We start from the raw sequence: 14,792 nt of genomic DNA, 5'->3' as shown, positions 1-14,792 counted from the left end.
ATCTATTCTGAATCAAAGACTTTGAGCCAAAATGCATCCAGAGAAAATACATGTCATTCATGTCGAAATAATCATTTTCAGCACTATAATGCCTGGAAATTAAAGACTGCATTTAATTATATTTTCTGTGACAGTGGCTTTCAAACCTATTTTAGGCAACAGAATATCTTCTTCTAATGAAACCTTAGGTTCAAGTCCAATACAATGCAGAGATCTACTCTAACTGAAGCATGCATACATGTGAGCCTGGGTGAACCTGCAGGCAGAAAACCCTGCCTGAGTCCAACCTCTTCCCTTGTCACAGGTCTTCTAAGGCATCACCATGAAAGCCCTGTGATTTTTGTGAATCAGCTTGAAAACCACTGTGCTAGGAAGAGACAACCACCCATATAAACTTCATTTTCACAACCAAGACACCAAATCACATGTCTATTTACCTGTGAGCTTTAAAACTTTTTCCATCAACATAAATATCAATATCTGGACAACAGTGTTTCACGTAAAGTTTCAATAAATCTTCTCCTAATTCAGATGCAGGATCCAAGTCATAATTATCTTTAAAAGAGATAAATGGTTTCTTTATTATAAATATCCAAAATGGTTTCTTCATTATAAATATCCAAAAAACTTGTGTTTTAATATTAATTAAAGGTTTTTCCATATTGATTAGCTACTTGAGAGAACTTGATTAGCTACTAAGAGAGAACAATTATAACTACAATATTTAACTGGTAAATTCAAGATAAAACAACATTAAAATCATCTATATCTTGCTTTGAAATATAAATTTCAACTTAATTTAAATATAAATAAACCTTTTAACATAGATTAAACCTTTTAACATAGATTTGCAGTTAAATATAGTTAATATTATTACAATATACTAAAACTGAAGCCACTTCATGAATATCGGACACAGGAAACTAGAAAATTTTCCAACTTTAATACCCTTTTTCATTACCTAATTCCTTTCTATTCCTGTTCATGACTTTTTGGTGAAAATGACATTTGAACCAACAGACATTCAACTAAAAGCAATGGGATTTATGGAGCACTTACTATGAGTTTAGTACTACATACAGTATAGAAAAATTTAAAAAATAAATACTTTAAAAAGTATCTCTACTTCAAAAGATTCACCATTTAGGGGCGCCTGGGTGGCTCAGTGGGTTGGGCCGCTGCCTTCGGCTCAGGTCATGATCTCAGGGTCCTGGGATCGAGTCCCACATCGGGCTCTCTGCTCAGCAGGGAGCCTGCTTCCCTCTCTCTCTCTCTGCCTGCCTCTCAGTCTACTTGTGATTTCTCTCTGTCAAATAAATAAATAAAATCTTTAAAAAAAAAAAAAAAGATTCACCATTTAGAAAGTGAAGAGTAAAATATAAAACATGTTCATATTTTAAAAATTATTATACTGTATATCATAGCTTTGTCAGTCCAGAAACTTTAGTTAGTACATTTGCTGAGAATCCATCACTTGGGACAAATTCCCACCAACCAAATTTACACATTTATAAATTTATATATTTATAAATCACAATGTCATCATTGGCTCTAATATCAAAAGAGATCCAGAATCCAACCAGGACTCAGTATCTCCATGGCTACCACCCCAGTCCAAGCCACCATCACCTCGCATCTAGATCTCCGCAATAACTTCCCAACACATCTACCACTTTTAAGCCCCACAGAGGCATGTTTTTAAAATGCAATATAAATCATGATCCATCTCAGTTCAAAGCCATATCACCCTCTCCATTTTTTTACTTAGTAAAAGCCAAGGTCTTAACTCCCTTACCAGGCCACACAACATCCAGCTCCTCACTATGCAGGTGGTTGGGGACCAACCCGAGCTCTCCAACCCTGGAGGGGGGGCCACAGTTCTCCAAGGCATGCTGACAGGGTAAAGACTGTGCCCATGACTATTACCCCACATAACAGGATAACCCTTAGTGTCAGAACTGAATTGCTGTACACCCAATTGGTATTGGAGAATTAGTTGGTGTGATGGAAAAAACACACACTTTGGTGTCAGAAGTGGTGCAATGGAAAAAAAAAAAAAAAAAAACATTAGAGAAACTCCAACCTCAATGGTCCTCAGGCTGAAGTCATCGTTCCACTCTACCCTAATCTTGTTCTGCTTATACTCCATAAGCCTGCCAAATAGTACCCTCTAAACTCTCCAAAATGGCTTATAAGATGACCACATGTCTCAAGATGGTTTGCCTGGGACACTCCCAGTTAATGCCTATTGCCAACAGAATAATTATTGGCCACAATAATAACTCTGCACTTTTCACTCTTTCAAAAGTATCCCAATTTGGACAATAAGAAATAAGGTCATCCTTTATACAAGGCTTTCAATAATCTGGCTTCTGCTTATATATCCAGGCTCATCTCTCACTTTGACCATTCTTGTCCCCTGTTCCACCCCAGTCCCACAACAAACTATTTCCAGCCTTCAAAATTTGCTATGTGCCTGAGCTTTCTCTGCCTCTAAACATGTTGTCTTCTTTGTCTGGAATACTTCTCCCCTAAATTATTTTTGCCGTTTAACTCCTGCTTTTTTTTCCCCTGAGATTCAACTCAAACATCACTCCCTTCATATGGCTTTGTCTGAATGCTAACTAGGTCCAAGTAAAATGTACCTTATCTGTGTCCTCATCACACTCTGGGCTAATCCATCTGACTGTACCTCCTCCTAGACTGCAGGACACCAACACTATCTGTTTTGTTCACTCTTAAGCATTCAAAACCTAATGCAAAGTCAATATTCCATTTAAAAATGTGATAATTATGGGCACCTGGCTGGCTCAGTCAGCAGAGCATGTGACTCTTGATCTTGGGGTTGTGATTTCAAGCCTCATGCTGGGTGTAGAGATTACATAAAAATAAAATCTTTAAAAAATATATATGTAATAATTAGAATGGCATTCTAGGAACAAATAAGATGTGCAAGAGCATAGAGGTGAGAAAATATAGTTCTTTGAGGGAAATACCAAATAATTCAGTAAGACTAGAGCTCAAGGGGTGGGAGGGGGTTGTGAAGAGAAACAGCAGCAGAATTCTAGGTAAGAGCCAGTACACAAATTCCCTTATGTCAAGGGAAAGAACCTGGAATTTATATTAAAGCTATGGGAAAGAATTTTAATAAGGGGAGTGCTATGATCACATCTGCAGTTAACAAATATTGTTCTAAAAAAAAAAACAAAAAAAAAAACAAAAAAAAAAAACAAATATTGTTCTACACAGTATAAATGGAGAGTGGTACAATGAGAGGCCTGGCAACTAGCTGGGGGGCAAATGCTCAAGAAAAATTGCAAAGACCTGAAATCAAGAAATGGCAGGAGGATAAAGGAGAGAAGTATTGGCTTAGTTGTTAAGCATCTGCCTTTGGCTCAGGTCATGATCCCAGGGTCCTGGGATCGAGACCCACATCGGGCTCCCTACTCAGTGGGGAGCCTGCTTCTCCCTCTTCCACCCTCCCTGCTTGTGTTCCCTCTCACACACACTCACTCTCTCTGTCAAACAAATAAATACAATCTTTAAAAAAGGAGAGAAGTATTTAAAATATTTAAGAAAGGAGCACCTGGCTAGCTTAGTGCAAGAAGCATGAGACTCTTGATCTTAAGGTTTGAGTTCAAGCCAAATGTTGGGTATAGAGATTATTTAAATAAATAAATGAACTTAACAAAATAGTAAGGAGACAAATCAATAGATTAAATAAATAAATGAACTTAACAAAATAGTAAGGAGACAAATCAATAGATATGGTCATGAATATAATAAAGGATAAAAGAGTGAGTAGAATGATAAGAGATAAAATTCACATCACAGAGCACTTAAGAACAGATTAGGATGGGAAGCAGATGGTTAAGTCAGTCTGGGACAGATTAAATTTTGAGATATTAAAGGTATATTTAGACAGATATGTCTAGTCAGTGGTTGGATCCAAAACTCAGAAAAAGAGGAGAAAACCAATTAATTAAGGGGTAGAAAGATAATGTGTCAGTAAAGGAGACAGAGGAATGGCCAGGAAGGAAAATAAAGAGAACAGAGGGCCACAGAACATAGGGGAATTTCAAGGAAGGTGACATTGACAGTAGGAAAGCTTGCAAAGAAGGTAGTAAAATCCGGACAACAAGTGTCTGCTTAAATTGGTAAACATGTGGGTCTTCCAAAGGGGAAAGGAGAAAGTAGTTAAAAAACAAGGAGTTGAGGGGTAAATGAGGTCTTTTCACGTACATCTGCAACATGTTTGGCCACTTTAAATGGGCTGCTGTGGGGCTGCGGCAGAACTCTAGACAAGAGACAGGAAAAATGAATACTAAATATCAGCTCGGCCAACTGCTATATCTGTGTGGCCTTGAGAAAGTCCCTTATACCCTCCTTAGAGTTCTCATCTATAAAAATCAGCCTACAGCCACTTATTTCTCAGAGTTGTCTGAGACTAAATGAGATAGACTATATGACTGTATCTACCTCAAACCCTAGAAGAGACACATTCACCATAGTTAGATGTTAACACACATACAACAAGGGTTCTAAATCAGTTTAGTTACTAAATCAGTTTAAATCAGTTTGGTTATTATTATTATTGTTGTACTAAATATCAGTAATAAAATCTTTTAATTAACAGATACTTTCATATACATTCAATTGTGCTACAATGCTTGTTTTGAAAATATCAGTTTGATCTAACACAACTGATATTTTAGGGAACAATCTGAACATGATGTGAAATTTTCATCTACTTATGTGCATTTCACTTCCTTGCAGCTTATTCACAAGAAACAATAGGTCACTGCAAAAAACTACACCCAGCTGAATGGAGCCATGTAAGAATAAATAAAACATACACAAACATCTTAAACATCTATCAGATACCTCGGTTAACTGCATGTTACAACCTAAATCCTCCATATCTGGTGTTATAAATTTCCATCTGATTTTACATAACCAACTGTTAGGAGACCATTTTCTTTCTTTTTTTTTTTTTTAAATATTTTATTTTTTATTTATTTGACAGAGAGAGATCACAAGTAGGCAGAGAGGCAGGCAGAGAGAGAGAGAGAGAGGAGGAAGCAGGCTCCCTGCTGAGCAGAGAGCCCGATGCGGGACTCGATCCCAGGACCCTGAGATCATGACCTGAGCCGAAGGCAGCGGCTTAACCCACTGAGCCACCCAGACGCCCCAGGAGACCATTTTCTATGAAAATTTTTGTGTTTCTGTATGAGGCAGAGCATACTTTCTGGGCAGAGAATTGGAAAACTTGGATAAAGAATGAAAAAGAACAAACATGTCTTGGAGGCTAGAAATACTGTGAGGTTCCAGAAAGATTTACAGATTTTCTTCCCCTCAAAACCATTTCTTTGTACTCCAGGGTGTTGAAGCTACCTTCCTCTCCCTTTACCAGGGAAGATTTATTTACATTCCAAAGTAAAGACCCCTTCCCTCCCACCCTATTTCCCTCTCTCTATTTCTATCAGATCTGCCAGTAGCCTATGAAAATCTCCTAATTTCAGTATTCCTCTCTTATGGTGCATTACCACTTCACATGCAGGGTAACTTCAGGCCCTCACCACAGAACTTTGTGGGGACTGTGGGTTGGGAACTTGTACTACGATGCTCTATAAATAATAATTAAACCAGAGATCTTGAGTCTCCTGCTAGAATATCTACTATTACTGTATCTCTATCTATATCATCTATACTTATATCTATATTTATTCCTGTGTCCTTAACATCCTCCTTCTGCCAATTCACAACAGTTCACAAGCTGCAACCCTTCTTTTTTTTTTTAATACATAATACATATAATGTATTATTAGCCCCAGGGGTACAGGTCTGTGAATCACCAGGTTTATACACTTCATAGAACTCACCATAGCACAGACCTTCCCCAATGTCCATAACCCCACCACCTTCTCCCTTCTCCCCACCCCCGGCAACCCTCAGTTTATTTTGTGAAATTAAGAGTCACTTATGGTTTGTCTCCCTCCTGATCCCATCTTGTTTCATTTATTCTTTTCCTACCTGCCAAACCCCACATGTTCCATCTCATCTTCCTCATATCAGGGAGATCATATGATAATTGTCTTTCTCTGATTGACTTATTTCGCTAAGCATAATACCCTCTAGTTCCATCCATGTCATCACAAATGGCAAAATTTCATTTCTTTTGATGGCTGCATAGTATTCCATCGTATATATATACCACCTCTTCCTTATCCATTCACCTGTTCATGGACATCTAGGTCCTTTCCATAGTTTGGCAATTGTGGACACTGCTGCTATAAACATTTGGGTGCATGTGCCCCTTCAGAAGGGTCTAGTGTGATTGCTGGGTCATAGGGTAGCTCTATTTTCAACTTTTTGAGGAACCTCCATGCTGTTTTCCAGAGTGGTTGCACCAGCTGCTGCAACCCTTCTGACACTATCTTCAATAAGCAAATTGGAGTTCTTTTCAAGGTCAACTACCATATTTATTGTAGTATTTATGTATTTCTTAGCAATTCAATGTGTAAAATCAGACCATTTTTATTAGATTCTTATCTTTTTAAAATGTATCACAACAAAATTGTCAGTAATTTTTTTGTGTCATGACAAAAAATAATGGTGGTTTTTATGCTGCATGTTGTTTTTTTTTTTAAATTTTTTATAAACATATAATATGTTTATCCCCAGGGGTACAGGTCTGTGAATCGCCAGGTTTACATACTTCACAACACTCACCATAGCACATACCCTCCCCAATGTCCATAACCCCACCCCCTTTCTCCCAACCCCCCTCCCCTCAGCAACCCTCAGTTTGTTTTGAGAGATTAAGAGTCACTTATGGTTTGTCTCCCTCCCGATCCCATCCTGTTTCATTTATTCTTCTCCTACCCCCTTAACCCATGTTGCATCACCACTTCCTCATATCAGGGAGATCACATGATAGTTGTCTTTCTACTGCATGTTGTTTTTAAGTAATACATATATTGTGTTATAACAGAACTGAATCTATAGTCTGCTAAAGTTTTTATTGGTGTGGACTAGAATAAGGATGATGATGACATGTGGAGGCTTAAGAGGAGAATTGTGAATTTATTCATAATAACCCCATCTCCAATTATTTGGGAAAACTAGGAGTTGGCTATAGTATTACTTTCACTTACCCATAAAAAATTTACTTTCACTTAGTTTTATTACATTTACTTTCATTTACTTTTATTTCATTTACCTATAAAAAGAAATCAGTAGAATTGATTTTTGAAGAATGTTCTTCTCCAATTGTATCAGAATAGTTCCTTTCATGGCATTAAAATTTTATAAAAATCCACCAAAAAACTGCCTTACCAGTGGAAATTAAATTGTCCTCTCCATCACTGATATCCTCAGGAACTGCATGCTTCAGAAGAGAACAAGGAGATGACTTTTTATCTAAGAACTCTACAGATGATCTTCCATCATTATCAGTATACTTTTCACAACTGAAGTCATGTTTCTTTTCTGGTACTCTCCTCTCTACTATCTTTTTCCTAAGAATTTCTTCTTCATAGTTTTTTAGGTTTCTATTTGATGAATATACAATCCTAAAAGAAAATGTAAGATATTAATGAAAATAATGGTGGTGTTTCTTCAAAGCTAGTTTTCCAAGCTCTGCTTCCATATAATACAACTACATAATTTTATTTTTTTAAGATTTTATTTACTTATTTGACACAGAGAGAAAGATCACAAGTAGGCAGAGAGGGAGGCAGAGAAAGAGGGGGAAGCAGGCTCTCCGCTGAACAGAGAGCCCAATGGAGGGCTCGATCCCAGGACCCTGAGATCATGACCTGAGCCGAAGGCAGAGGATTAACCCACTGAGTCACCCAGGCACACCTCAACTACATAATTTTAAAACCATTTGTATATGAAGTAACTGGAAAAATATCTCAAATAGCAGAACATTTTAAAAGTAGTCTATGAAATATTTTAATGTTAGAAAGGAATATATACAAGGCCATCAAACTAGATAACCTAGATAAAATGGACAATTCCTAGAAAGACACACACTACCAAACCTGACTTAAGGAGAAAGAGTATCTGAGCAGACCTATACAAACCACAGATATTGAATTAGCAGTAAAAACTTACCCCAAAATAAATCCAGGACCAGGAGGCTTCACTGGTGAACCTACCAAATGCTTAAAGGAATAACACCAATCCTTCACAAACTTTTCCAAAAACAGAAAGCAGGAACACTTCCTAACTCATTCTGAGGCCATTATTATTCTGATACAAAAGCAAATAAAGACACCAAAAAAAAAGAAAACCATGGACTAATATTCCTTATTAATATAGATGAAAAAACTCCTTAGCAAAGTAACAGCAAACTGAATCTAGCAACATGTAAAAAGAATTATAAACCATAACCAACTGGGTTTTATCTCAGGAATTCAAGGGTAGCTAAACAAACAAAAATCAATGTTATACATCACATGCTAATGTCTGCATGTCTGCAGAACCTCAAAATTTGTATGTTGAAACCTAATGCCCAGTGTGATATTTGGTAGGAGGTGAGGCCTTTGAGAGGTAACTTAGGCGAAGCCCTCACAAATGGGATTAGTGCCCTTATAAAAGAGACTCCAAAAAGAGTGCTCACCTCCTTCTACCATGTGAGGACACAGTGAGAAGTCAGCCATCTACAGCCCTGAACAGGGTCTTCATCAAAACCTACCATGCTGGCACTCTGGTCTTGGACTTCCACCCTCAGAACTGTGAGAAACCAATGTTATTTATAAGCCACCCAGTCTGTAGTATTTTTTTTTAGAGCAGCCCAAAGACATCATAAAACCTTGTCAGTTTAGTTCTCTTAGCAGGACTAAGTCAGCATATCAACAGGAGAAAAAATACACGATCACCTCAATAGATGCAGAAAAAGAATTTAACAAAATCCAACACCTGGGCACCTGGGTGGCTCAGTGCGTTAAGCTGCTGCCTTCGGCTCAGGTCATGATCTTGGGGTCCTGGGATCAAGTCCCACGTCGGGCTCTCTGCTTGGCAGGGAGCCTGCTTCCTCCTCTCTCTCTCTCTCTCTCTCTCTCTGTCTGCCTCTATGCCTACTTGTGATCTCTCTCTGTCAAATAAATAAATAAATAAATAAAATCTTAAAAAAAAAAAAAAAAATCCAACAACCTGTCAGGAAGAAACACTCAACAAACTTGGAATAGAAGGAATGCCCTCAACCTGATAAAGAACATCTATGAAAAACCCACAGCTAACATCATATTTAATGGTACAAGATGGAAAACTTTCCTTTTAAGATCAGAAAGGATGCCTGCCTATTCTCATTACTTCTATTCAATGTTTAACTGAAGGCTCTAGCCAGGGATTAGGCAAGAAACAGAAATAAAAGGCATCTGGACTGGAAAGGAATAAGCAAAGCTATCTCTATTTACAAGTAACAAACTCGTATATAGAAATCCCTGGAAATCCAACCCAAAACCCATTTGTTACACAAGTTCTACAGGGTTGCAGGATACAGGATCAATATGCAGAAATCAACTGTATTTCTAAATACTAGAAATCAGCAGTCTAAAACAAGATTAGAAAATAGTACTATTTACAGTAACATCAAAAAAATAAAATACTTAAGAATATATTTCACAAAAAGTGTAAGACTTGGGGCACCTGGGTGGCTCAGTGGGTTAAAGCCTCTGCGTTTGGCTCAAGTCGTGATCCCTGGAATCGAGCCCCGCATCGGGCTCTCTGTTCAGCAGGGAGCCTGCTCCCCCGTGCCCCCCACCCCTGGCCTATCTGCCTACTTGTGACCTCTGTCTATCAAATAAATAAATATTTTTTTTAAAAAAAGCTTAAGACTTGTATATTCAAAAGCTATAAAAAACAAAGCTGAAAGCAATTTTATAAAGGCAAACACATTTAGATGATTTAAGAGTGTTAAGATAGCAATACTCTCTGAATTGCTCTACAGATTTGATTCAATGCAGTATCTATCAAAACTCAACTACTTTGCTGCAGAAACCAAAAAGTCAGTCCTCAAATTCAAACCAAAATACAAGCACCCAGAGTGGTCAAAACAACCTTGACAAAGAACAAAGATGGAGGATTCACACTTCCCAAATTCTAAACTTCCTACAAATCTATAGTCATCTGTACTATATGGTACTGGCACGAGGATAAACATAGATTAGTGGAAGAGAACTAAGTGTCTACAACTACATATACAGGCATTGGACAACAGTGTTGTGATATTGTGATTTATAACATGAAATATATATTTGGTCTTTGTCCACTGTTCCTGGCACATATCTCCTAAAACCCTTGTAATTTCCCATGCAAGAGTTATAGAGACATTTTTGCTATAATACTTAGCTTTGTTCCCAGTTCCTAAAATAGCACCAGAGGGCTAGAAGTGGAATGGATGGCTTTTCTTATCCATAACAAGCCCTTTGAACCACAGCAGAGTTTACATTAATGAGCTAGATGACATTTGGAAAGTTCCCAAGGACAGGGGCTGGTTGGCAAGAGTTTGAATTAATTATCAATGGCCAATGATTTCATCCACCATGCCTACATATTAAAGCCTCCATAAAAATGTTAAAGGATGAAATTCAGTGAACCTCTGGGTTGGGGAACATATGGAGGAGCTGGGAGAGTTGTGTATCCAGAAAGTGCATGGGAGCTCCCCACCCCTCTCCCATACTCACCCTTTCCATCTCTTCAATCTGGCTGTTTTTGTTTTTGTTTTTGTTTTTAAGATTTTATTTATTTGAGAGAGAGAGAGAATAAGAGAGAGATAGAGTGTGTGAGGGGAGAGGTCAGAGGGTGAAGCAGATGCCCCACTAAGCGGGGAGCCTGACGTGGTACTTGATTCCAGGACTCCAAGATCATGACCTGAGTTGAAGGCAGTTGCCCAATCAACTGACCAACCAGGGCACCCTCCCCCACAATCTGGCTGTCCTTAAGTTACATCCTTGTATAGTAAATCAGCAATCTAGTAAGTAATATCTTTTCCTGAGTTCTGTGAGATCTGTGTTCTAACAAATTAACTGAACCTGAGAAAGGAGTCATGGGAACATTCAATTCACAGCTTTTGGGCAGAAGCACAGGGAATACCCTGGACTTGCAACTGGCATCTGAAAAGGGTTTGGGGCAGTCTTATGGGACTGAACCCTTAACCTGTGGGATCTAATAATACCTCCAGGTAGTGTCAGAATTGAATTAAATGGGTAGAACACCCAGCTGGTATCTGGAGAACCTCAGAGAATTACTTGGTATGGAGGAAAACTCCCACACATTTGGTAACCAGAAGGGACAGAAGTGAGTTATTCTATGAGTAGAGTATTAAAAGTAAACACACAGGGGCGCCTGGGTGGCTCAGTGGGTTAAGCCGCTGCCTTCAGCTCGGGTCATGATCTCAGGGTCCTGGGATCGAGTCCCGCATCGGGCTCTGCTCGGCAGGGAGCCTGCTTCCCTCTCTCTCTCTCTGCCTGCCTCTCTGCCTACTTGAGATTTCTCTCTGTCAAATAAATAAATAAATAAATAAAATCTTTAAAAGTAAACACACAGTAATGTTTTTCCTTTACAGGTGTCCAGACAATCCAATGGGAAAAGAACAGTCTCTTCAAAAGACGATGCTGAGACAACTGGATATCCAAATAAAAAGAACAAAGCTGGATAATAGCCTCATAATACATACAAAAATTAATTCAGTATAGGTGAAAGATCTAAATGTAAGAACTAAAAAAGTATACATGAGTATAAATCTTCATTACCTTGGATTAGGCAATGGTTTTTTACACATAACACCAAAAGTACAAGTAACAAAAAAAAAAAAAAAAGTGAAAATCATAGAAATCATAAACTTTTGTACTTTCAAAGACACTATGAAGAAAGTTAAAAGACAACCCACAGAATGGTAGAAACTGTTTGCAAATTACATACCTGATAAAGAAACTTATATCTAGAACATATAAAGAATTTTAAAATCCTTTACACAGAACAAAATTCTTTTTTTTTTAAGATTTTATTTATTTATTTGACAGAGAGAAAGCACAAGTAGGCAGAGAGGCAGGCAGAGAGAGAGAGAGGAAACAGGAACCCTGCCAAGCAGAGAGCCCGATGCAGAACTCGATCCCAGGACTCTGAAATCATGACCTGAGCCACTCAGGTGCCCACAAAATTCTTTTTTAAAAATGATTTTATTTACTTGAGAGAGAGACAAAAAGCGCATGCAGATACACAAGAGAGAACATGAGCAGGGGTCAGGGTAGAGAGAGAAGCAGAATCCCCATGGAGCAGGGAGCCCAATGCAGGGCTCAATCCCAGGCCCCTGTGATCATGACCTCAGCCAAAGGCAGACTCTTAACCCACTGAGCCTCCTAGGAGCCCCAGAATAAAATTCATTTATAGAGACTATGTACAGAATATCAAATATATAAAGAATTTAAAAATATAAACAATTTAATAATATAAAGACAAATGCCCAACTTAAAATGGGCAAAGAATGTGAATAGAGTTTACCAAAGAAGATATATAATAGCCAATATGCACATAAAAAGATATTCAACATCAATAGCCATCAGAGAAATACAAATCAAAATCACAATGAGATATCACTTCACACCCACTATGGTGACTATAATCAAAATGACAGATAATAACAAGTGTTGTCAAGAATGTAGAGCAATTGGAATCCTCATACATGCTGGTAGGAATGTAAAATGGTACAGCCTTTTTAGAAAGAATCTGACATTTCCTCAAAAGTTTACCACATGACCCAGAAATTTCACTTCTAGGTATATAAGACACGGGAAAGGAAAACATATGTTCCCAAAAAAATCAGTACATGAATGTTCACAGTAGAATGATCCATAACTGCCAAAAAGTCAAAACAACCCAAATGTCTATCAGCTGATGAATGGATAAACGAAATATGGTATATCCATATGCACAGAAGATTTAACATAGCAGCCCTGACTACTATCTTTTAAAAGACTTAATTATAAGGTTGGCCCTTGGCTGGTATCTGGGAAAATGATTTCGGGAGTGTTCCTGGCATTCTATAAATGACAAGCATGGCTCATTGTACCTAAACTATTTATACAAAGAGTTATACAAATAATATGGTTTATGCTTAACACCTGCTTTCCTTCCAGGGGTCTGGAATATGGATGCACAATAGACACATGGTGCCTACATGACAAGCACCTGGTAAAAACCCTGGGCACTGAGCTTTTTTTTTTTTATTTTATTTTTTTTTATTTTTTTGAGTTTACAGAATAACTTTATTTATTTATTTATTTATTTATTTATTATTTTCAGCATAACAATATTCATTATTTTTGCACCACACCCAGTGCTCCATGCAATCCGTGCCCTCTCTAATATCCACCACCTGGTTCCCCCAACCTGAGCTCCCCCGGTTGGCAACATTTCAGAAGTGTTGTCATAGATCATTACTAGGAGAATTAAGCATGTCCTGTGTGACTCCACTGGAAAAGACTCTTGGAAGTTTGCGCCTAGTTTCCTATTGACTTCACTTCACATGCGTTTTCTCTTTATTTTTTTTTTTTGTAGTAAATCACAGCCCAGAATATGACTATATGCTAAGTCTTAGACTCCTAACAAATCATCAAACCTGAGGATGGCCATGATGACTCTCTATCCATCATACAATGAAATATTTGGCCATGAAAACAAATGAAGAACTGATAAACACTACAATATCAATGAACCTTGAAAATATCACACTAAGTTTAAAAAGCAGGACATAAAAGGACATATAGTACATGATTCTATTTATATGAAATGCCCAGAATGGGCAAAACCATAAAAACAAAAATTAGATTATTGGTTGCCAGGAACTGGGGGAGGAGAGAGTGGGAAGTGACTGCTGGGGGCATGAAACTTCTTTTTAAGATGGTGAAAATATTCTAGAATTGGGGACTGGTCATGTTGGTAGTTGCAAAACACTGCAAATATACTAAAAATGACTGAATTATACAATTTAGAAGGGTGAATTTTAAGGTGTGTGAATTATATCTCAGTTTTTTAAAAGACTGAGAATAGAAGGAGAGGAACTGGAGACAGTGTAATAGATAACTCTTGAGCTTTAATATAAAAGGGTGTGGAGCATTAGAGTACTAGCTGGTAGAATATTAGATGGAAGGCAAATGAGGTCAGGAATGACTTTTGTTATTTTTAAAATGGGAATAAAATTTCATGTTTATATACCAATGAGAAGATCCAAAAGAAAAAAAAAGAAACTTCTTTCGGGAAAGTGAAAAGTGCTGGAGCAATGTCCCTCGATAGAAGAAAAGAGATAGGGTGAAATGGCTTTAGTGGAGGGAATGGTTTTAGAAGCACTGACAGTTCATCAATAGTTACAGGGGAAAAGACAAACCATATGGTGTAAATGCAATAAATGAATAGATGTGGGAACAGTTTGTGAAAGTTCCAATTGCTTTGATTTTCTCAGATAAATATAAGGAAAGGTCATCAAGTGAGAATGAAGATGGGGTAAGAACAGCTAAAGGTTCAACAAAAAGAAGATGTGAATTTATCTAGGAGAGAAGGAGAGCAAATGGGACTAGGGAAATAATGTATGACTGCATACAGTATGACTGACAGCCCTAAGTGCCTAGTTGAGGTTCATGGCCATGATTTAAAGTGAGATCCATGGAAGAACAAACATTGTTAAAATGTCTATACTACCTAGAGCAATCTATACTTTTCATGCCATTCCGATCAAAATTCCACTGGTATTTTTCAAAGAGCTGGAGCAAATAATCCTAAAATTTGTA

At 37.7% G+C, this 14,792-nt stretch overlaps 1 protein-coding gene across 1 annotated transcript in view; it reads right to left on the bottom strand.

Annotated features, from left to right (window-relative positions):
- Positions 1-14,792, bottom strand: part of BTBD8 (BTB domain containing 8) — a 114,032-nt gene that overhangs the window by 76,672 nt on the left and 22,568 nt on the right. The window contains exons 3-4 of the mRNA XM_044238678.1: positions 7,339-7,574; positions 438-555 (exon numbers count right to left, since the gene is read on the bottom strand). Of these exons, the coding sequence (XP_044094613.1) occupies positions 438-555; positions 7,339-7,574 (354 nt within the window). The remainder of the gene's footprint in view (positions 1-437; positions 556-7,338; positions 7,575-14,792) is intronic.

Source organism: Neovison vison, chromosome 2 (genome assembly GCF_020171115.1).
Source record: "Neovison vison isolate M4711 chromosome 2, ASM_NN_V1, whole genome shotgun sequence".
Classification (NCBI taxonomy): domain Eukaryota; kingdom Metazoa; phylum Chordata; class Mammalia; order Carnivora; family Mustelidae; genus Neogale; species Neogale vison.
The sequence above is the reverse complement of the archived record's forward strand: the minus strand, read 5'-3'. Positions and strand labels throughout refer to the sequence as shown.